Source organism: Perca flavescens, chromosome 5 (assembly GCF_004354835.1).
Source record: "Perca flavescens isolate YP-PL-M2 chromosome 5, PFLA_1.0, whole genome shotgun sequence".
NCBI classification, from domain to species: domain Eukaryota; kingdom Metazoa; phylum Chordata; class Actinopteri; order Perciformes; family Percidae; genus Perca; species Perca flavescens.
In genome coordinates this window covers 19,876,079-19,900,720 of record NC_041335.1, presented here as the reverse complement: position 1 = coordinate 19,900,720, position 24,642 = coordinate 19,876,079, and the positions used below count along the sequence as shown (strand labels likewise).

At 38.9% G+C, this 24,642-nt stretch overlaps 2 protein-coding genes across 4 annotated transcripts; both read right to left on the bottom strand.

Moving 5' to 3' along the window:
- Nucleotides 1-201: 201 nt before the first annotated feature.
- On the bottom strand, nucleotides 202-10,048 carry golm1 (golgi membrane protein 1). 3 transcript variants are annotated; one of them, XM_028579085.1, is made up of 11 exons: nucleotides 9,778-10,048; nucleotides 7,217-7,358; nucleotides 6,510-6,689; nucleotides 6,251-6,305; nucleotides 6,035-6,137; nucleotides 5,748-5,871; nucleotides 4,943-5,102; nucleotides 4,043-4,270; nucleotides 3,764-3,928; nucleotides 3,474-3,572; nucleotides 202-3,091 (listed from the first exon to the last, which is right to left on the bottom strand). In XM_028579085.1, the coding sequence occupies exons 2-10, from the start codon at nucleotides 7,343-7,345 to the stop codon at nucleotides 3,475-3,477; spliced, it is 1,242 nt and encodes a 413-aa protein (XP_028434886.1). In that variant the 5' UTR covers nucleotides 7,346-7,358; nucleotides 9,778-10,048; the 3' UTR covers nucleotides 202-3,091; nucleotide 3,474. The 3 variants fall into 3 exon arrangements, with proteins under 3 accessions (XP_028434886.1, XP_028434884.1, XP_028434885.1); XM_028579083.1 differs by having other exon boundaries at nucleotides 4,943-5,105; nucleotides 9,778-10,047; XM_028579084.1 differs by lacking the exon at nucleotides 9,778-10,048 and adding an exon at nucleotides 7,515-7,640 and having other exon boundaries at nucleotides 4,943-5,105.
- Nucleotides 10,049-10,557: 509 nt separating this feature from the next.
- Nucleotides 10,558-21,615, bottom strand: LOC114555704 (LMBR1 domain-containing protein 2-B). The gene is made up of 18 exons (XM_028578298.1): nucleotides 21,468-21,615; nucleotides 19,978-20,195; nucleotides 19,596-19,705; nucleotides 18,620-18,718; nucleotides 18,179-18,346; nucleotides 17,855-18,065; nucleotides 17,613-17,687; nucleotides 17,360-17,464; nucleotides 17,077-17,260; nucleotides 15,481-15,662; nucleotides 15,145-15,278; nucleotides 14,799-14,904; nucleotides 14,543-14,640; nucleotides 13,651-13,754; nucleotides 11,969-12,015; nucleotides 11,718-11,826; nucleotides 11,390-11,480; nucleotides 10,558-11,247 (listed from the first exon to the last, which is right to left on the bottom strand). The coding sequence occupies exons 2-18, from the start codon at nucleotides 20,149-20,151 to the stop codon at nucleotides 11,181-11,183; spliced, it is 2,064 nt and encodes a 687-aa protein (XP_028434099.1). The 5' UTR covers nucleotides 20,152-20,195; nucleotides 21,468-21,615; the 3' UTR covers nucleotides 10,558-11,180.
- Between the last annotated feature and the right edge of the window lie 3,027 nt (nucleotides 21,616-24,642).

The window sequence follows — 24,642 nt, the reverse complement described above, 5'->3', positions numbered from 1 at the left end:
CTTAAACTATAAACCTTGTGCATTTTATCATTGTAGAGACATTTTGCTCAAATTCAGCACGTTGGTCAGGACCTTGATTTGTAATATATGCCAGGCATTCATTCATTCATTCATTCATTCATTAATTCATATATATATATATATATATATATATATATATATATATATATATATATATATATATATATATATATATATATATATATATATATATATATATATACACACACACACACCAATTGTGATGATGGACATGTAAGCAATTGAGCAGCTTCAGGCATGAGGCAGTGGGGTTGACGAATTGAAAATATGATTCAGGAATTGACTGTTGTTAAAAGCATTATGGAAATTATGGCAATAAAACTGCAACATAATGAGTAACTGTGGGTATTTAGTCAAAGTTATTACTTATAAATAAAGTACCTGGAAAATAAATTAAATTCATCTGTCCTGTATAAAACACAAGGCAACAAAAGATCCCGCCACAAAATTTGACCAACATTTTGTTATTTCTGTATCTAATATTAGTTTGCGTTTTCCAGTCTAGTGCAGCTTTAAGTTGAATGGACGAATACATTTTAGCACAACTGAGTACTTCACATCTGCTAGATTGCGGGAGCCCAGCACAACACAGCGTTCCGGTTTCAAGTCTATGTCCTCTCCGCAAATTATACAATCCATCACTTCAGCAGACCAGAGGCAGTATCCACAAAGTAAAAGGTCCAGAATCAGTACACATGTACCCGGCTCTACATCCAACCTCCACTGTGTCAACAACAGAGCGTAGGGGGAAAACTGGTGTACATAGAATCAATAAGGCAAATAAAGTAAGACTGTTGATCTACTAATACCACTACTAACTTTCCTGGCGTTTTAAAATATTTTCTGTCTTACTGATCCTAAATGTTGAGAACAGTACAGATTCAACCTTGTGACACTTTTTGGTCTGAAATATAGCTGAGAATGAAAGCCCCGCTGCCACTAAAATGCAAACGCAATTCAACAAAGTGACGTAGAAATGCTCATTGATGAAAAATGTCCAGTTACAGCTAATATAATGTATGTTAAATACCTGACAAAGTTTGTTTGTTTTGTGCCATGTCATTAAGTCAACCATACTTGTTTACAGCACTTTTGGCTACACGGGAATCAAAAGAAGCCAATGTTTTCATTTTCCTGTTTGACTGGGTACAGCATCCAAATGGCACAATTGGATTTAGCAGCAAGAATCTCAGCACATTTATTTAATTTGATTCAGTCATGAAAAGCCTCTTTTTTGCGTTCACTGACAGACATTATGTAGAGAAAATGCAAAAGTGAAATGTCCTGGACATTGACTCAAAGTCAGCATCCTTTCTATGAGAGACTGTGTACAGGAGGAACTTAAGGCGTTGTTTAAGATGCTGTTGAACCTGTGCTGCACAGTTCTGTCATCAGGATCACTTAGACCATTAACACTTACTACAGCATTTCACACCTCATAACCCTATAAGGGTCTACAAATTATCACTTATGTTTCATCATTTAAGTTACAGTCGTCATGGAGTGAACATAAACAACACATCTAATCACGTCATCAAAATCCACTGCTTTCCAGGGCTGTTGAGATGTTAAATCTTTCAAGCTGGTTTCAAGTCTTGAGACTAAATATACGGAAATGAATGTAAGCACAGTCACCACCATGAAAGCTTCCTTGGGTGTTTTATGTGTACAGTTAAATGCATGTGATCAGAAACCATGTTGGGCTTACATTTGCATATTTCAGCATATATTTTTTTCTGTGGCGCTTTCAGAATTATTGGGAGTTGAACATGAAGTCGTAAATATTTTTACTCTAAATACAGAAAACGTAACAAGTCTTTCTAAAAAAGGTGCTGACACACCAAGCAGATGGCAAAGAACTAGTGGCGACGAAGGCCGACTCTGGCGTCGCCTCACGTTTTCTCGCGTTGCGTCTTGGCCAAAAAGTTACACTTGAACACACCGCAAAGACTACAGTCAACGGTCAACTAGCACTTATGTTCTGCACCTGCGTGAGAGGATATAACTCTTCATGCCAGCAGGTACCGGTAACCTACTCATCATTCAGGAAGGGGAACCGGATATAAAAACCCTTGCTATGATACATATAGCAAAACAGCCAAATTTGCCAAAATCAGCCAGCGGCAGCACAGAGCCTCTGCTTTACTCACCTCTGGAATGACAGCAGACACCGGCAGATGGTTAACTAACTTGTCCATCTCCCGGGCTGTCTTCCGTTCCCTCTGCAACAAAGTCTCCCCGCAGTGGGGAAGTGGAGGGACTGATCAGCCCGCTTGCTAATTCCACCCAACACGCCTTCACGCTACACAGGTTACTGAAAATGAGCTGAACAAAGTTGTCACTCATCTGACGATAGCAATGTGCTTTCCTACGCTGTGACAAGAGTGTGTGAATGAAACATTAAGATGTTACATTTTACAAACTTTGTGGCCGGCCGGTCAGCTGGGTAGTTAGCTAGCTTGCTTGCTAGGGAACGCAGTTCTCAGTCTAGCACCACGGTGCAGAGAGAGAGGAAGAGAGGTCTACGGTCTATGTTTTACAGTATAGGACATTATTATTATTATGGACATAATGTGCAAAAATAGATATTCCAATAGTTCAAAACAATGTTGTTTTTCTATAAGGAACATTTGAACATAAATTTTGGCCAGTTTTGAAAGCCCCATCATGTGTTGGATTGCTCAGATGAGATAAAGACCTTCTGTGCGTGCCCTCTCGACAGTCATTTGCTTGCTTTCCTCACTACTTTTTTGATTCTCGTGCACTGATTTGCTTAAGCTGAATAGCCAATCAGATAGATTCCAACCCTTGTCTGAAAAAAAAAGCAGACGAGGGTCGCAGAGTAGCGACGGTGTGTGGCATACCGCAAAAACTAGGGCCACAGACGATATCCTTGGTTTGTCAGCACCTTTAGAGAGATTTCCATCTGGGTTTGATTTGTATTCACTGTTCGGAGGGCTTCATTAACCTGTATAGCATTGTTGTGCAGAGGTGTATAAGGGGCGCTGCTTCCTTAGGTCGTGTGCAGGCTCCTTCTCCGACTAGAGTCCTGCAAGAAAAATGTTAAATTATTTAATAACACAAGCATACCTGTGTTTATATTTTCTATTAATATAGCTGCACAGTGCCTATAGCAGGCATATATTTAACTGGTAAAAGATCTAAAAAGCTGCTTAACCTTTCATGAGGAAAATATAAATGGAATTAAAACAATGTGTTCCAAGGAAAAAGGTGTTGTCAATCTGCTTCCAATAAATAAACAATGACCAATCTCGGAGATCAGCTTGCTACTTCACTGAACAAATGTCTGCGCTAAAACCTTGAAGTGATTTTTAGCAATTACAATGTGTGACATGTTGAGTTGATGACATGAAGAACAAGAAAGTGAGGCTGTCAGTGAGGAAAACATTGGTGTGGGTTTCAGTGTATACCTCAGATTTGAGCAAGCTCAGCTTGTTTGTCTGCTTCAAACTCGCCTTCGTTCTCATCATCTCCATTATAGTCAGCCAGCTCCTCCTCCATGTCCTTGTCTATCAGAAGGTACAATGTGGTTTTTACCACGAAGCACACACACAAATCCCCTAAGCTCTGGCCTTCAAATGGCCAACTGCACTTAGATAAACCCAAAAGTGGAAACTGAGGCTGTACTTCTTCTCTCATGCTCTCTCCTTCTCTAAACACACACATGCACCTTTTCAGTTTTATTTTCTAAGAGACACACCTATATTTTCAGCCAGTTTACTCTGCTGCTGTTTCGCCAAATCGAATCCACCCACGACTTGCTCGTCTGCGTCATATTCTTCCGGCTCCTCACGTTTCTGACCAAGAGGAGTCTCATCTTCCGTCACCCGGCCAATCAGCATGCCTTCCATCCCAAGGTCTGCCCCTGGAGACATGACCAAATTGTTGTTCATTTTATTAAAATTGCACCTCTTCACTGAGAATGCCTGGATAGGAATAACAAACTAGTTCACTGCTTTCAATGAACCATGCCTTCTACCTTCTGTCTGAGTGCCCTCTTCATGAGCATCCATCACCTCCACATCTTTATCCTCAGTCAGGTTATTCTTCAAAGGTTCGCTGGTCTCTGCCTCACCCTCCTGTGTATTGACAGCTCCCTCTGGTGGTAGCAAAGTGTCCTGCTTAACTGCAGCAGCTGAGGGAACAGCCTGGGACTCTACTTTGGAGAGATCCTTCTCTGGAGACAGGTCCACTGGGGTATGAGGACCTGGTAAACAACAAGGCAGGAAGCAAGTGCAATGTGAGAGTGTACACTTATTACTTACTTACTTTACTCTATTCAGAACACAAAAAAGGTTCCATAGCACAATACAAAACATAGCAAAAGACAGACAAATACAAGACAAAACACATACAATAAAAAATGACTACAACAGTTATAGTTCCACAATACACAACAAGAGTGTTCAGAAATTAGCATATAAACTAAAACGCCAACAGTTCCACAATCTCAAAGTGAACCTAACCGCACTCATTGCAGGGTTCACTAGTGTTGCAATTATGCTGTTGAATGACTCAGTTAGTCTACACATACATCTGTACATGAGATTCCTGAGTACAGCAGGACAGGTGGATACATCAACACTTACAAACATTTGGCTTGCACTGCTCCAGCGTGGCATTTTAAGCAGCAGCCTCATGCCATCATTATATGCCACACTGAGTTTCTGCATACTGCTTTTTTATAGCATTATTATATTATATTGTTATATATGTTATTGCAAATCTACATGAGTCTACATAACAAGACATAACACAACAAGATATGCAGAGATACACAACATGCATTGGATGTACAGTATGTACATACATAAATATTATTCTCATTGCATGCTTTTCAGTTAAGTAGATTGAGCCACAGGACATCCATGTTTGTTACCTTTGTCCACGATGATCTCATTGGTCAGTAGTTCAGGTGGAAAATTTCCTTTGGGCTGAGAGAGGCTTGGTGTGTGGCTTACAACAGTTGCTGTTTTAACTGCATCAACCCCAGTCATGACTGGTCCGTCCTCTTTTGCTGCTCCATCCACTGCATTTTCCTGCTGAGGAGTAAACATCATCATAAACTACTTCTTTACGTCATCAATAGGAGGACAGTGATTGCAAAAGTAAGAAACGTCAAAGCCAGTCAATAGCATTTTACTATATACACTTGGGGACCAGAAAATCTGAAACCCTGGCCCTGCATCTACTGTAAGTGTGGGCCAGTCCTTTCCTTTTGAGTATGTTACATAAACAGGTGCAACATCAACTCCATTTCCACACTTGTAAATGTCATGTAAACAGGCTACAGAGAATGATTTTGAACAGACTCAGAAAAATGACTAATTGTGGGTGTCAAAAAGCCAGGTTAGAACATCACCAAGCCTGATGAGTTGCTGTTTTTTTGTATTACAAAGAAATGCAAAGGTGTTCGTTGAGGAGCATTTTGAGAGTTTTAATCATAAAAATAAAATCTTACTTCTACGGCATTAACAGAGCACAATGGAGCGTTTATGACCACTGCAGAAGTGGATCTGGGTTTATGTGTCCAATATTTATCAATTTACAAAATGGCTTGAGTGGCCCTAACCCTCTGCCCTGATCCCAATCCTGGATCTGTGGAAGGACTCTAGATGCCACCCTTGTAAACATGGTTTACATCCTTACACATGGTTCACTGTCAAACAGAAAAGCCAAATTACCTGTGAGGAGACACCTGAAGGAGAGATGAGCTTCTCCATTTTCTTCTGAACTTCCAGTTTAGCAGCGGCCACTCTCTCATCACACAACTCCTTCTGGGAAAGGACCTGGGAGTGACAATGGGTCCTACACATGTGCACACACACAGAATTAATAATGCTGATGAGTTGTGGTTATTGTCATTTATTCATATTAAGAGGGTTGCAATTAACATAAATGAAGATGCATCTTGATCTACTTTTAAACAAACCTGTATGAATATAATTAATTAAAGGAATCTTTTTCTTACATGTCATAAGTGAGTTTGTTGTTAAGGGTTTTGATGTTGCCTTGGCAACTCTGCAGCTCCTTCTGAAGCTTCCCCAGGTCATCATTTAGCTGATTTAAATGACCTACAGTACAGACACACACAAGATATTAAGAGACACATAAGAACTGAACTATCTCATTTTTCTACAGAGCTCTGTTGGGTTCTAACGTAATGCAAATAGAGATTAACAGTTACCTTTGAGTTCCTGTATGGTTTTGGTACTGGAGGAAATGTTTTGCTGCAGTGTCCCCTAGAAGCAAAAACACTGAAAGTTAATATTAACAGTAGCTTTACAGTTTGTATTTTTCCTTTGATCCTGTGTGAGTTTAGTGTGAACCTCAACAGTGAGTGAATCCAGGACCCCAAATTCCTCTGTGGCAATAGTTTATAGACTAATGTTGATTTGTTGGTTTCATTTTGACATCATTTAACCCCCATAGGAGTACGCGCGCACCTTCTCTTGGCTGCAGGTGTTCTGAGATCCTTCGAGTTGTCTCTTGTAGAGGCTTTCTATGTGGCTGATCTGCTCCTTCTGTCTCAGGATCTCCTCCTGGAACTCATTCTTCTTCAGCTCCACTACTCCTCGCTCTGCTGCTCCACGTCGCACCTGGCCCTCCAACTCATACATCTTAGTCTGCATCACACACACAAAGACAAAGGGTAATGACACAGGTAATAACAGCAACAACCTGACTGGGCGAGTAAGCATTGGAAAAAAAAAACACTGGGTATTTACAGAAACTCTGATTATAATAACAAAATATAAAGCACAGTGGCTGTGTTTTGGGAGTTTCTTCTTCATGCCACTTATACACAGTAAAAAAAGATCAGCAACAATGGTGCAAAGGCTTCTACAAAACAGCAGAAATGTTTGGGCCTTTAAGTATATTCCTATTTCACAATACAAATATGCAAGGACATGGGTTAAAGTAGTTGCTCATAGTGACTAGTGTTTTGAAAAGTTGTAAAAGGAAATAACATAACCGACAAAAAGACCTTCCCACATCCGAAACCCTGAAAAAACTGAAGACCAAATAAGGAACTGATGACGCCAATCAAACTTCTGCAGAAGGGAAGTTAAGGTTTTACAGCAATTTTTAAGTTAATATTTGCACTGTCCACTGTGGTTAGAAATTCACAGAAATTCATAGATCAACGTACCTGTAGCTCCAGGTTGCGGGAGCTTGACACCCAGTAGTTGAAGCCCAGAACCAGAATACAGGCAATTAGAGCGGCAATCATTAGAGGGGGAGATCTTCCTCCACGACGCCCATTTCCCAGCCCACCCATAGCTGTCTACAAACTAGACACACACAAACAACAGCCATGGTCAGACTCAGCACACTTTCTATTAACTGTATAATTGCATGTTAAACAAGTCCTTTCTGTCTTTGAGCCCAGAATTGCATCTACTATTTGAAATTTGTCAGCCTTCCCATAAGGACTTCTACCCTCTGACCTTCTTCACAGCCAGAGGAGAAGATGTCCAGGAGAAGAATAGCACTGCCTACTACAACAACGCAGAGGTATCAGGGCTTGACCTTAAGGCTTGTCCGCTTGTCCGGGACAAGTGGATTTTTTGTAGGGCAAGTGGAAGAGAAATGGGACAAGTTAAAACTCAAAAAAACTAAAATGCCATTTTAGTTCACGTCATGTCCCACTCATTACGTCTATGTTACCGATTTGAAAGGATAATTTCTTTCCCCCGCAATCCCGGTCAGCGGACCGCTAACGTTAGACCCAGCCCGCTGTTCAGATCGTTCTCTCTAAGCAATGCAGCATGAAAGCACGGTGAACCTGCCGATGTTAGTTAGCTAACGTTAGCTTGCTAACTAACTCCGCCTTAACGTTACCTCCTCGTCACATCGTTGACAGAAAAGGAGAGACCCGGTGCGCTTCTCTCGGATGCTCCGAAAACGGACGTTAGAGGCAACCTAAACATCGCCGCATGTTACGCTAGTTAACACTACACTCAACAGCAAGTAACGTTAGCCTATCGTTAGCTAGCAGCTGGAGTAAACAGTTAAAATGCTGAAAGCTAAACTGTGTAAAACTGTGTCTGCAATTTCACTGGAGAGGAACATATGACGCTGTTGTCGGAAAAATACAGATGTTGCGTTCACTTGAAATTCGCCCCGCCAGCGTCGTGCTGCATTCAAAGTTGTTGTAAAATACCCTTTTTCCTATCCAGTGGTTGTTTTTGTCGTTTAACAGGAACTTACTGGTGAAATAAGTTATTTTTATAAGTTATTGTTGTTACATTTTTAATAAATCATTTAATTTTTCCTTAGCAATAAACAAGCCGTTCTATAATGTCATTTTTTGTCCTTTTTGAACAAAAATAATAAAAAAAATATGCATATTAAATATCAAATAACTTATAAACTGTAAAGTAGCTACACCTTTTTTAAAAGGATCCTTTTGGTAAATCAGCCTCTGCCAGGTAGAAATTTGTGAAATTGTATAAAAAAAAAAAGTTAACACCAACATTTAGTGGCAAATTCCATTGTTATGTCTACAAAATTATTTTAGATATAGTATAAGTTAAAGTCACCACTACCTCTGGTCAAAATATTGATTTAGTATCTCAGAATATAAACTACGAATCTCAAAGTAATGAGAAAATGTCAAATATTGACTTAGAATCTCAATATATTGGCTTAGTATCTCAATATATTAATTTATCTCAAAATATTGACTTAGTATCTCAATATTGACTTAATATCTCACTATATTGTTCAGTATCTCAATATATTGATTTATCTCAAAATATTGACTTAGTATCTAAATATATTGACTTATCTCAAAATATTGACTTAGTATCTCAATATATTGACTTAATATCTCACTATATTGACAAAGAATCTCAAACCAATAAGAACATTTAAAATATTGACTTACAATCTCAATATATTGACTCAATATCTCAAAGTATCGACTTAGTATCTCAATATATTGACTAAGTAACTTAGAATATTGACTAGGAATCTGAAAGTAATGACAAACTTTAAAATATTGAATTAGAATCTCAATATATTAACTTCTGCACACCGGCGTGCAACATATTACTTTGTATTATGGAGTCTGGAGATCCTTTTTTCTTGTTGAAGGGGAAATCTATTGTTGGGGCACGTTTGTTTCTACTGTTCCAAAAAAATTGTATTAATGTTGATAGTGTTTGGATGCTTTCAATGGTTTGTTCAAATTCTGCATTAGCAAAACACAATTTTTTTTATAAAATGATGAATCTTTACCCGGACAAGTGACTTTTATGCATGGACAAGTGAAACGTAAATGTACTTGTCCGAAGGACAAGTGCCTCAAAAAGTTAATGTCAAGCCCTGTTGCAGTATATATTTTTTTCAAAAAATGTAACAGCCAACCCTAGAAATAAAGTTAATGAACTAGCTAAGCGTAATGTGACAAGTCTTACTATTTTGAGTCAATGCTCAAAGCAATTAATGTTAGCGTTGCCACTCTACTTTGCAGGATAACGCTTGCGTAGTTAGCAACATAGCTTATCCCCAGTTGCCTTTAGCTTTAGGTTAGTCTTGCATTGTCAGACCCATTGATATAAAACATAAACACACACACAAACAATATCTCCACAGCGATTAAATAGCTAGCGTTATAGCTTTAGGCTAACGTTAACAGTTGACGTTAGCTAGCTAACGTTAACGCTAGCAGCCAATCTTTCAGTTAACGTGAGCTACTAAACTTACCCGCTAGAGACACAAAACAGGAATAAACGTGGAGCCCAGTATATGGATTGATACTTGGTGATATATTCGACAATCTGGCCGCGTTTCTCCGGCAATTACCAGCGCATTACCGCTAGGCAGTTAGCTCGTATCCATTATTACCACACATACAAACAGCAGTGTCCTCTGCAAGACAACAAGCCGTGCTGAAAAATGAAGCCCATGCAAAAACTGCAGTTCATCGAGTGGCCACTTGAGGCTGGCTCTGAAAGGAAGTCAACCCCATTGTTAAAATGCACAACTTGACAGCAGAAATAAACATACAGCGGCAGCCTACTAACTGCCTCTGCCTGCTGTAGGAAAAAAACGGTGTTTTGGGTAGACCATCATTTCACTGAAATAACTAAAAAATACATTTAATTCCATACATTTCCAGTAAAAAGTGCTTCTGTAAGAGTGGTTTCTATAGCAAAAGATTGCTGCTGCAATCGATATTTTGATTGTTCGACTTGTCAAATCACTAAGGAATATTATTATTAACAGAATCAAACCAGACATTATCAAAACGTAAAACAAATAATGTTAAGTAATTTATGTTAAATACTTGTCAAAAAAGGATGGATTTAAATACAAAAAAAACAGTTTTACTTATTTAGTCTTACCTGAAGATGAATGTTATTTGTTATTTATACTAGCTTTTGAGAAATTTGTCCCAACTACTTTTTATGATATAAAAATCAAGTAATAATGCAAAAACTGAAGATGGTGGGGCATCACATTTAAGTCACTCATGATCTAATGAAGATTGCATAAATGGGTTAACTTATATTTAATTGCATTATCATGGTAGACACACCTAACCAAACATAAAGACAAAATATACACACAGAAAATAATAGGTATTTGTAGACTACATTACATACAAACAAGTCATTTCTTTCCGAGCACAAAATATCCAACAAGAAATACATTACGCTGTTGATATCTTTGACTTGTTTTTGTTTCAATGTTTTCACAGATGTTTAATTAAAACATAAAATGTGTCAACTCTTATGGTGAAATATTCAGACAGCAATACATTTCCTCGTGTATCATGTGCAGTTATCCTAAATGACTGCAGGTGCATAACTGTGTCATTCATGTCTTTCATCCATCAATCTACACTTATATAAATCAATATTGTTTGAAAAGCAATATCAAAAATACATCAAAAAGGGTTTGGCTGTGCACAAACAGGTTAATCACAGTATTCTCTTTCAGATAATAATGATTGTTAGTGATTGTATGTCCATGTCTCAGATACATGATCTTCCTCTTTACTTCCTACTTCTTTGCATTAAGACTTCCATCAAGAAGTCTTTAGTCCTTTTTTCCCAATTCCAGAATGTACTAGCTTTTTTTTGTTCTCACTCCATGTCTTTTGTCTATCGAACATCGTCAAATATGCCTGTCCGAGAAGGTGACAGAGACCGGTAACGTCCTCCTGTGGATCTACAGTGTCAGACAAAGAGAGAGAGTATATATATATATATTATATTTATAGAATAATGAAGCCTGTTTTATTCTTATTCAGCCTATTAAACACCCATGTTCAATTCATTTTGCAAAAAAACAAAACAAAAAAAAAGCATACCTTCTGTTTGGTGAACGTTCATCACTGGAATTATCTTGCAGTAAGCATCTCTGCTCCTCCTCCTCCTCATCTCTTCTGATGAATGGGATAACTGAGAATAACAGAGAGCTCTGTTTTTAGTGTGTCCTGTAAGCAGGCAGACCTCTTGATGGATATAAGCGAGAGTCTAGTGGTAATGAACAAACTCTAATACAAACAAGCATGACATATGAAATCAAGCGGTCTACTGAGACCCTGTTGTAAACGTCTTGTCATATTAGTTTTCATAGCTGAGAGCAACACAAAAAAATATTGTTCCATGGTTATAATAGTCTTCTTTGATCCCTACCACTATTGTTGATCTCTGTGACAGGGCTGTTCTGGTTATCCTTCAGCTGAATGTAACCAGCTCTGGTCCGCCCAGTTGCCCCTTGGACTCCATACCGCTCCCTCCAGGCCTGAAAGAGAAAACAAAAGAGGCACATAAATACCTAGATACACTTAACACAAACTAGTAGAACCAGTGATCCAACAAATTGAGTTTCTTGGCTTCTTAGAAAATTGTAAGATAAAGGATTTGATAGAATAAACATTTCTAACCCATCTTCGATTTTCTCCATCCTCAGCCTTCTGTTTTAGTCTTCTTTCTACAAAAGAACAAATTGTAGTCAATATTGTATAAAAGCATGTGCAATTTGTTTAACTAAAAGTACAGTGAGTCACAGTGAGTACAGAGAATCAGAAATCTAGGAGTTATTTTTGATCAGGATATATCCTTTAACGCCCATCTAAAACAATCATCGAGAACAGCCTTTTTTCATCTTTGTAACATTGCCAAAATTAGGAATATCCTGTCTCAAAACGATGCTGAAATGGCCATTTGTTACTTCCAGGCTGGACTATTGTAACTCTCTACTGTCAGGTTGCTCAAATAAGTCCCTTAAGACTTTCCAGCTGATCCAGAATGCTGCAGCACGTGTTCTGACGAGAACTAAGAAAAGAGATCATATTTCTCCTGTTTTAGCTTCTCTGCATTGGCTTCCTGTAAAATTCAGGATTGACTTTAAAGTCCTTCTCCTGACCTACAAAGCCCTAAATGGTCAAGCACCATCCTATCTAGAACAGCTCTTAGTACCTTATTGTCCCACTAGAGCACCCCGCTCCCAGAATGCAGAGTTACTTGTGGTTCCTAGTCTCCAAAAGTAGAATGGGAGCCAGAGCATTCAGCTACCAGGCTCCTTTCCTGTGGAACCAGCTTCCAGTCTGGGTTCGGGGGGCAGACACCATCGCCTCATTTAAGAGTAAACTGAAAACTCTCCTCTTTGATAAAGCTTATAGTTAGGTTAGATATGGGTCTATGGTGGAGTGAGGAGTTGCAGCGTCTGCCTAACCCGGCCCACCTGCTTCTCTTCATAGTCATCAGATTTATTGATCATATAATCAATAATATAGTGTGAGTAGAGGGGGGCAGGCCAGTACAGCCTCTCATCAATGTTTTCAATTGTTTCCTTTTGTATGCATCCTGTCCCAGAACTGCTTGTTACTAACCTAGCTCTGGGGAGTTTACTCCCCGGAGTCCTTATGTTTCTTCTCTTCCCTTCAACGCCCGGCCGTGTCCTGCTGCGTCTGCTACACCCACCCGTGCTCTGCAGCGCCACGTTTCATCCCGCAACGTCCTGCTGTGACATGAACTACAACGACTACCTTCAAAGTCACTGTTCCACTATTTTCAATGCGACTATTATCGCCTTCACACCCCCAACCGGCCCCGTCAGACACCGCCTACCAAGAGTCTGGGTCTGCCGAGGTTTCTTCCTAAAAGGGAGTTTTTCCTTGCCACTGTCGCAATAGCCATGTCGCAATGCTTGCTCTTGAGGGAATTACTGTAATTGTTGGGGCTTTGTAAATTATAGAGTGTGGTCTAGACCTACTCTATCTGTAAAGTGTCTCGAGATAACTCTGTTATGATTTGATACTATAAATAAAATTGAATTGAATTGAGTCAACAAATAATGACGACTTTCAGATACAAATACAACAACTTAATGTAAACTGAGGTAAAATAAATGAATAGGAACATTTAAATAATTAACCAGTGAAATAACCTGTTTGATCTAATAACTATCAATTAAGTTTAGAGACAAGACAGGAAGAAATAAATAATCAGGTCTGCGATAATGTGGCTTATTTTTGTAAAGTTAATCAAAAGAGTCAAAACAAATACTGCACCTTTGAGCAGATACATCAGAAATCGTGAATGATTGAATTTGTAATGAAACTACCTCTTCTGATGAGTTCCCTGCCTTCATCCACCAGGTCAGAGGTCAAGTGATCGTCAGTGATGTACTGATGAAAGCCGAGGAGGTTCAAACAGCGAGAGCCCAGGCTACAAACCCAAACACACAATTACAATGTGCTGCATAAAAAAAGACGTGTTTCTCCAAGCAGATTCATTCCCCACAGACTTACTGTTCAGTATTGATCGGTTATCCAACAAGCTATATCATATCAGTTGATCACATTGATCATATTAGAGGGGGATTACATGGACAGTATAGGCAAACTCATACATGAGTGGAATCCCAATTGTACTTGAAGAGGTGGATTGTGTACACATCCACCCCAGTTAATTACAGATGCAGGACAAAAAAACAGTATAGAAAGGGAAAAGAGAGGTAGTCCACACACTCACTTTCAGTGTCATTTCCCTTTATAATCCTACTTAATGCACATAATGACAAAATAGTGTTGTACATTTGTATAATTATTAACTCAACATAGGCATGAGAATGCATTAGGCACACAGCTAAATGAAGTTATTTCCCCATTTATATTATCATAATATAAACATTGTAGCCCGACTGATACTGTACCATAATATTTAAAAGTTATGATATAACTGGCCAATAGTACATTTTAAAAACATAAACAAACAATCTTGATATGGGTCCCTTTAGATGTGTTTATTTAAAGAATTGTGACCAAGATACATACTAAGTCAGTGCTCTCTAATGGACAAACGGTAAGTATGGAATGTTACTTATCGGTCTACATATATACACATATACACTGAAACCAATATATCTGTAATAAGCTAATATATATATCTACAACTACACTATTTATATCAAATTGATAAAAATAGTGTTTAGCTGTTAGTGGTAATTGGCTTACCTGTAAAAAGTGGCAAAGCAGAGTAGCAATACCAGCATGGGATAGTAGATGTAGAACCCATCAGATATGAAATATAGCACATGCATAGAACCCATGATCTGACAGAGGGAAAGAAAGAGGGACATTGCATCAATTCCATTTGGTTTGCATGCAAAGACAATTTGACATTTCGACAAACATGCACTTGAATGAGGGTGCATTATATGTCTTTGTTAGTAAGACTATCTGTGTATGTGTTGGTTTGTGCAGGACCCACAGAGGTGTAGGATGTCTGTATTCGGTCCTGGTGTGAGATGGCAGAGTCCATGTGAATCAGGCCCAGAAAGTTGAGGCATAAAGGAGGGGTCAGACGACAAAACAACCTGAGAGGCAAAGAAAACAAAAAGAAGCAACCCAATATCATAATGCAGAAGTTCAACCAAATGTGAAAAGAGCAGACTGTGATCCTCTATTGAAATTGTGCCCTATAATTCTGTTTACTGTAAAAGGTGCTAGAGTTTGAGCTGATGTTTTGACCAAACTAACAACTATGTTCCAGAATGCCTGTTACACCTATTATGTGAAATACATCTCTTGTATTATGACTTTCATGAGTAACATACATGCCGCTGAACTGCAGGCTGTAAGCATCAGTCTGGTGATGTGGCACCAGGTAATAGTAGTTGAAAACTCGTATCCTGAATACTGTGGAGTAGACACAGACACACAGGAAGAGGATACTGACAAAGCACGCCATCTGGTGGAGAGAAACAAAACAAGTACAGAGAGAGGGCAGATTAGCTAGTTCAATATAGTGTTGGATGGATTAAATATTGTTAAGAATATACATGTCAAAACTTTTTCTGCAGACTGTGGGCGCTGTGTGTTTTTGTTGAGTGTGTTCTCGCTTAATGAAGCTCATGTTTGTTGTGTGTGTGCATCACTCAATATGTGCCCACCTCGATACAAATGTAGTTGTGTTGTTTTTCCGCCATCTGAACAAAGACAGCGAAGAGGGAGAGGACAGGGTGTGTGCTGAAGAAGGTGCACTCGGACCAAACAACTGTTGCTGAGAGTAGACACAGGAGAACTGCCAGCAGCCTGTAGAAACCCTGTCTGAACACACACTCCCAGTACCACTCTGACACACACACACACACACACACACACACACACACACACACACACACACACACACACACACACACACACACACACACACACACACACACACACACACACACACACACACACACACACACACGGCCATTAGAAAGCCATTATTTAATTACTGAAAAGAATAAAATATGCAAAAACAAATCACCAAAGGTCTTACAGAATAAGGGTCATACAATGTGAGAAAACTCTTTTCTTAAAGGTCCAGTGTGTAACATGTTTAGTTGTTCATTATCAAAATCTGTGTTGCCCGTTCACAAACTTGTCCTTTTTTTATGAATATTTACCACCACCATCAATTCCAAGTATTCCTTTTGGCTTGAAATTTTACATTTGCATTTGCATGAACTGGGGTAGACGCTCCATATTCATGCGCCATCTTGAAATACGTTAGCCGGTAAAGGACATAAAGGACATACTGCTCCGCCTTTCGCATTTTCGCTGTCACATGATAAACTCACAGGTGCTGCTAATGGGTATCGTAGCTTCCCGGCCCAGGCAAGTTTGAAGAAGTAAACATGGAGGACCACACATATTCAAAATCCAAATGTCATTACATTACATGTCATTTAGCTGGCGCTTTTATCCAAAGCCACTTACAACTGCTACATATGTCAGAGGCCACACACCTCTGGAGTAACTATGGGTTAAATGTCTTGCTCAGGGACACATTGATTGATGTATCGCAGTGGGAATTGAACCCAGATCTCCCACACCAAAGGAATGTGTCTTATCCACTGCGCCATCACCACCCAGATATTGAAAAGAGCAAGAGACCGGCTTTTTGAAGCATAAAGGCTACCGTAGCTGTAATACGTACTTTGAACTGCGTGGTGCGAGAGAGTTGATTGCGATATATGATCTCAACGCTAGATGGGAGAAATTCCTACACATTGGACCTTTAAAAAACGACTTTGTAATTCTAGGAGTAGCTTGGGCATTGGAATTGGCTGCTTGAAGATGAAATCTGCTAGTTGAAAAAGACATTGATTTTAACCTTTGGTCATCAGAGAATAGTGTACACCTATCTCTTTAAACAGATAGTTAAGGGCATTATCTATTCATACTTAATAGAAGACCAGAATGACTGGAATACAAACATAGCAACATTCAGGTTAAAAAGGAACCACTGTGTCAGTCACAACTGAGAAGTTTGATCAGTTGTAGAAATATATTTCAAAAGGGGTGAAAGTAACACCAACAGGACATATTAAAAGTCCAGTAAAGAACAAAGATTTTCTCTGAAATGTAGTGAAGTAAAACTCACAAAATGGAAATACTATCAGAAGTACCTTCATTTTGTACCTAAATGAAGTAGTTGAGTAACTGTACTTACTTTCCATCTGTAAATTTGAGATGTTGGTACTGACTGAACTCACCCACAGTAGGAGTGTAGATGAAGCGATAGATCCAGCTGTGGTGGCGTACTGAGGGGAAGCTGTGGTTGAAGTGTCGGACCGGGCTGCTCTGGCTTTCAGCTACATCTTCTAGATGAAAGGCCTGGTCTAACAAGATGGACCACTGTACCTGAGTCTGACCGTGTCTCTGCACTGCAGAGATTACCTGACACACGCACACAAAAAATAGTATACACACATACACTGTCATATTTTTGCATTATATCCTTTAAAACCACAGTAGAATGTTACAAATAATAATAACTTTTTTATGAAGCTTATTCAGGCCTCTTTTGGTGGGAAGGGCATTATGTTCACCACAAGAGCTTTCCACATTTCTTCCCATCTCCTCTTGGTACTCAGTGGGACACTGAAATGAGATGATACTCAGATGAAGATTGTCCCATAGAGCCTGACTGTAAAAAACTGTAAATGCAACATAAAAACTTTGGACTTACTCATGAAAAAAACTTAACTGAATTTAATCTAATGAACAAATAGCCTCAGGTATTTCTTACCTTTGTAATAATAGTGTCCACACACTTCCTGAGACAGTGGTTGTACTTAACGGATTCATGGACGCCTGCCACCTCCTGATTATGAGAAATATTTTTTTGGTTAAAGTAAGGAAAAAAGTTTGGATTTTTTTTTTTTTATATGCAGTCTGTTGAAATATTCCCTGAACATTTTCAGATTTAGCACCTGCTGGAATCTATTTTCGTAATAATCTTACAGCACAGAATTGTATATAATATGTCACCTCCATAACATCTGCTAGGTTCTCCTCAGCCGATGCCTTCTCAGTAGCCATTTTTGCTGCCTTGAAGTAGGTCTTGGCCAGCAGGTAACCGTGGGAAGATGAGAGCCAATAAGAACGTGGGATCTCCACCAGGCCATAGCCTAGCAACAGCACCAGAAGGAAGAGGCCCCAAGTGTTGGCGGCTGTAATGCCGATGGTCTGGAGCTCTCTCCTGCACAAGTTTAACAGATAAATCTGCTGACATAATACCAGCTTCAAAAACATAACAAAAAGTTACTCCACAAGTCATCCAATGCTTCCTGAATTGAGGTACATTTGACTTACCATGTGAGTTGCCACTGTGGGTGAGCAGCCACGTACACGAGCAGAGAGATGAAGATAAGGAGGTAGGTGCCATAATAAATAGCATTTTCAATGAGAGCTGTCTTAATCTTTCCAACTCTAGAGAAAGATCCTGATCGTGAATAAGACTGCATGAAGGGCAACAACAGCCTGTTTATTCCCCACACACACACACACACACACACACACACACACACACACACACACACACACACACACACACACACACACACACACACACACACACACACACACACACACACACACACACACACACACACACACACACACACACACACACACACACACACACACACACACACACACACACAAGAGTAAATATAACAAAACACAATTATGTTCATTAAAAAAGGTGGAACATACAGCAGTTAGAGTAAGTGACAGAGTGTGTGAGTATCTTACCAGGTAAGAAACTGGGATGTCCAGTATACAACTCTCCACAACACTGGTAGGATGCCATCTGGGATATAACTCCATGGTTCCTCACAAACCTTTGGTAGACTGTAACATACAGTGGCACAGTTGCAAGAACACACTTTGAACTGTGTGATGTGCATAGCAGTCTACCACTGTCTTTTTTGAATACTAACACTCAGTGTCACCAAAGTCAGACATGTTAAAATCCTACGCTTAGTTTTAATGCATTTATCTGAAAAAATACTCTCCAATATGAAGTAGAATCACTAAAAATGGAGCAGACCCAGATCAAATGGGGTACTGTTTATGAAAAGACAATTTTATAAATGTAATTTTTCAATGCCGTGAGCACAAGTAAATAATTGGGATTTCTTTCCATTTTATTATATTGGGGGGGAAGCAGAACTATCAGACATTTAAGTCAATACCATATATACATATATCTTGTTTTTAGAAGCGGAAACCCTTGAAAATGTTTTCCTACCCAGTTTGAAAGTTCAAAATCTATGGTCTAAAGAAACACTTTCATGACAAGACACTCTACTGCAAAGAACATGACCACAGCTGGACTATTATCAGTTATTCTTTCCACGGCTTTTGATGTGGTGTCATTAATTATTCAAGCTACAAAGTTTGACAACATTAAACTTACAAAGCAGTACAAAGAGGAGGGTATAATACTACATGCTGCTGAGACTAAATGTAATGCTATGAAAGAAAGATTAGTTTCTGTGATTTCAACCAATGGAAAATCAACTCAACTTTAGGTTAAAACTGTCCAAACTCATGCATCTTGGATGTTGATAACTTTTGAATTGACATGCAATGACTAAATAATATTTGTTTTCATACTTTTACTTAGACAAAAGAATATACATTCTGCATCATGTTGGTTGGTCTTGGAACACAATCTGAAGGATTACATTATTTGCTGAAAAAATCAAACGTTATTCTTATTTACCTGACAGTTGGATAAACAGAGGATCTGCTGTTTGTCTGATTAGTGTGTCTTGCTTGAGTTACAGGAGCAGGGTGGTTTGCATTGTCAAGAATACACTGCTTGTAGATGGTCTAAGAGGAGCAGAGTTTACAAAGTGAGGCAAATACACTCCATGAAGAAGCCTATTCATCACATTACAAAAAGGTACAGGAAACACACGGAGGAGAGATAAATAAACACACAGAGCTCAATCTCACTGACACACAGATTATTCTCAGAAACACAAACAAACTCTCATCCCGTTGATCCTGTTGTTATCCTGATAAAATCCAAACAACTATGGTTACTAAGGCAAAAGACCTCATGTTGACACGCACTTTAAACTGCTGCAATGGTTTCATACCGTGCTGACGTCGAGTGGCAGGATGAAGACGATGAGGAAGCAGAGGTACCAGGACAGCAGCGTTCCCAACAGGACCATCCGCTGCTGCCTCCGCAAGTCTCCATAGCGCTGGAGGAGGTAGAGGGCCAAGAGGAAAACAACTACAACCACAACAGCCAGCGCAGCACCACTCATAGTGAGGAGTCAACAGACAGACATCAGGAACTCATAATAATACACTGGAGGGGGAAAGAAATAATACTGATTAGATATAAGCTCTTATCTTTTGGACAAAAGGGAGAAACAGTATGACCTGAACACTTAGCGCAAAACACACACATGATACAGTAATGAGGTGACGAGGGAGAGAGCAGGGGGAAATGAAAGAACAAAAGAGGGATAAATAAGAAAAAAAATTAAAGGACCATACGAGTGGTTTTGCATGTTTTAGCCCATTTACTACAAATCTCTTATACTTTACATTATAGCTAGTCTGGCTCAACCAACGGATGTACATTTCTGGGATAAAGCCTGATATCCAGCGCGTCCCTCCCTTCTCGCTATCTCCGCTATCGGGGCTTAGCGCTACCCAAGACGGTTGTGATTGGACAAACAGGCAAGCGTTTTTTTTTTCCCTATCCCAGAATAGATAGGCGGTGTAGCCAGACCATACTCCAACGCTGACACAGGTCTGGCAATGGGAGACTACATTACAGCTACAGCTAATCATTCTGCAAACAATGATGTTATGTTTTAGAAACTTTAATATATCTATTGTTACAGACTTTTTATTAAAATCTGTAAAATGTGAAAATCTGTTAGCAGACTCCGTAGCCTAACGTAGTGCAAGATTTTTTAAATTTGCATTTAAAGTGCAGTGCCAAGCAACAATAATGTTACTATGAGGACAACTGATGCAGACTTGATGTTCACTTTGATGAATTACAAAGCTCTAGAGTGTTATTGATTTCCACGAGGTAAAGAAATGAATGGATCAAAGTAATGATAGAAATGTATATCCACAAGCCTAAAACTCAATAGCATGCTTTTGAAAATGGTACATAAAAAAATATGTTATAAAAAAAAAGTGTTGTAATACAGAGGTAAACTTTGCTAACACACAGGAGTGTCCCTTTAAAATCGGGTACTTTGACGTTAGAACAATTAAAACATAAAGTAAGGCCAAACAGTGTTTATGATACTTAAACAGTAACGTTAAGTTAGCCTAATAAAAAACAGGGTGGTTCAAAATGTTCCTACAAAAATATGTTCTTTAGGCGTTTAGCCTAGTCTGTTAAAGCAATAGTTTCATTTTTTCTAGCAACCATCTAAAATGTAGCCTTTAGTTGTGGTGGCCGCTAAATAATTTTACGATTTCTGTCACCCATGCACCGTGGTCACCTAACAACAAAAAGCACTCGAATTGTTGATCTAGCTACATCGTGGCCGGTTAAGATTAACTCGGTGGAAAACAGTCTGTTATTCCAAAAGATATAGGAAGTGCTTCTTACCTTTTGAGTTTCTTCTCTCAGGCTGAAGCTTGTAAAGCGGTTAACTGTCTGAATTTACTGTCACATTATGTTCCTCAGACGTGTAGTCCGAAAAATGTACACAACCTTTGAAACTACATTACGTAACATCCACACGGCGCAGCAAGGAGTTGTGGGTAATGTAGGCGAGTAATGACGTCTCAAACAGGAAACCAGGCACTAGGACCTATGACCTATATACTGTCCATGCCTATGACTGGGACCCAAAGATGGGACCCTTATTGCCATTAGTGCCACGAAAAAGCATAACCTACTACATATGAACAGTGGTGGAAAGTAACTTAGTTCAGGTTTTGAGGTCCTTACTTTACTTGAGTATTCCACGTTCTGCTACTTTATACTTTTACTGCACTACAATTCTGAGGCTTTTTTACTTCACTACATTATTTGATAATCTATAAATTACTTTCCAAATTCAGATTAGTAATACAAAATATATTGAACAAATAAATGATGATGTAATATCAAACTTTATTTTGAAATTCCCTAGCTACAAAGCAGTAATACAGGCTATATAAAATATATATTAATTAGCCACACATTTGCAATATTAATGTGATGTACACATTAATGATGGTAATACTTTTGTACTTTTACTTGATATTGATGGTACTTTTACTTAAGTAAAAGATTTGAGCACTTCTTCCACCAACTGCATCTGGCAAATGTTCTATACACTTTATATGACTTTTTTCTCATATATATGCTGAAATATATAGAAAATATAAGAGGAAAATACTCCACATGCAGCAATATACTTTGGAGATACTTGGTATAACCTGTGATATAAAGATGTTTCTTATACTGTTATATTGTTATGTAAATATAAAGCTGACAGTAATTTCAAGAGTTCAAGAATTTGGGATTTGGGGCTAAATAAATAGGCCTATAAGTGACTCAATTTAACTTTACATTTCTTCAAATAACAAAAATTAATCTATCTTTCAGCAGGACCCTATGTGTTTACAGAAATAAATATTGTGTAATGCAGACAAAGTGTCACTCTACACTTACTGTAAAATTGGTAACATCCAATGACAAGTAGAAGGCGTAACTTTATTTGGCAGATTTTTTATTGCAATGGTACAAACTATTGTTTTAGTTTCTCATCTCATTGCATATTCAAACACACATTGAATCATGGTATCACACAGCTAAACATAGGCCTACTATACATTACATCCTGTGAAGTGCAGTTGGTGGAAGAAGTGCTCAAATCCAAACTGGCTTTTAGGTCAGAAAGAGTTGAATTGATTTGTTTCCAGTTGTCATAGCAGCCAAAATAATGCATGAATCTTGACAGATGATGTTTTACACTCTTGATGAATGTCTGCTTCGGCCATGTTGGATGCACATTCAGTCATGTAAAACCAAATCAAATCATGTTCCCACACACTTTTTATCCAATGAGAATTACTGATCTTGCACACATCTTGTTTGTTTCAACAACTCTTGTCATTCAGTTCTACATTTTTAAATACAATATTCAGTCTATGACTGCTGGCTGCAGATGTAAATCCCAACAATCAAGTCCTTCAATATGAAACATCAAATTAATTAATTTGTCAAAATGAAGCAAGGGAGGCGAGCTGTTTTAGCTTACATTTTCCCTAAAATAAATTTAAAAAGTGCCGGTGTAATGACCTTTCCTGTCGCTCTCAAATGTCCAAGCAGAGGCAATTTGAAAAGGTTTCCAAAAAATGCATCGGTTGTGGCTGAAAGCTTTGGATTTACCTCATGGTCTAAATGCTCTCTAAATGCTTTCCAGCAAAGGAAGAAAAACTTCTTCAACCCATTTCAGTTGTGGAGTAACATCCACACGTATGAGTCGTCAGCGTACAGAGGACCCAGAATGTTGACGCACACAGCTCGGTGCTCCAGTAAAAAGTCCATCTGGCTCATCAGGTCCAGACACAGATGTTCTACAAGATTCAGACAAACAGACCAGTCTTCAACCACTCTGGACACCCCGAGTGCATGCAACCAAACTGACCCAAAGATGTCCAGGGATTCTGGCCAGTCATCTAAAAGAGTGTCCATCAGCTCCATCTCGTTCATAAATCTGTTTATTTAAGCTCAACGTAGATCAGTGGTCCATTCCTAGTGACTGTGTTGCTCTTTTCACACTCCTCTATTTCTCAGTCGCCGTCTTGTTTCTGTAGTGCTATAGGCTAATTACCCTGATCCAAGCAGTCAGTGCAGATATAACCGGGCTGCATTGGCAGGTGCTTAGTGAGGCCATCTGTCAGCCTACATCCTCACCTTAACCTCTTGTCTCTCTCTCTCTCTCTCTTTTCTCTTTCTCTCGGATTAGTGTAATAAACCATTTACACCCTAATGTCCTAATTTTATCCTATAGTATTCTGAGAAATCCATGTGAAGGAGATGTAGTCCCTCATTCATTGTAGAATCGCTATTGATGCTGTTTTCTTAGATAATTTCTCTGCTTCTGTTCTAAATTAAGCCTTGTCTTAATATCTGTGGATCACACTTACACTTCTCACACCTAACACACACGCACACACGCGCACACACACACACACACACACACACACACACACACACACACACACACACACACACACACACACACACACACACACACACACACACATAGTAAGAGCCATTCTATTAATCTGAATAGCACTGTATATGTTGCCACTGACATCTTTACTGAAAAGGAACCTCTGTTGGGTAAACTGTTACAAGAATGATTGTATTGAATATAGTGGGTTTATTATTATTTTACACTTTCCACCACAAGATGGAGGTAATGAATTTGTCCTAAACATCTTCAGCATCACACAACTCAGCACCGTTCTCTTAATACATCCATGCTCAGCACGAAAAGACGATCAGAGGAAGTTTGGTAAAAGGTGAAGCAGAAGTGTGTCTGTCTTTTAACAAAGATTGACAAATGCAACAGCTTCCTAGCAATCTAGAAAAATTCAAGTTTATGTCTTTTAGTCATAGTCAGAGTCAATAAAAACTACTGCAGCAGACTTTTTCCAAATGTTCAAGTAAATAACTAACTAAACCTAACACTAAAATGATGTGTACTGACACCAATATGCTGCTGCCGCTGCAGGTGATTGTGATTCTGGTGTTGATTCTGGTTGTGAGTTATGATTACTAT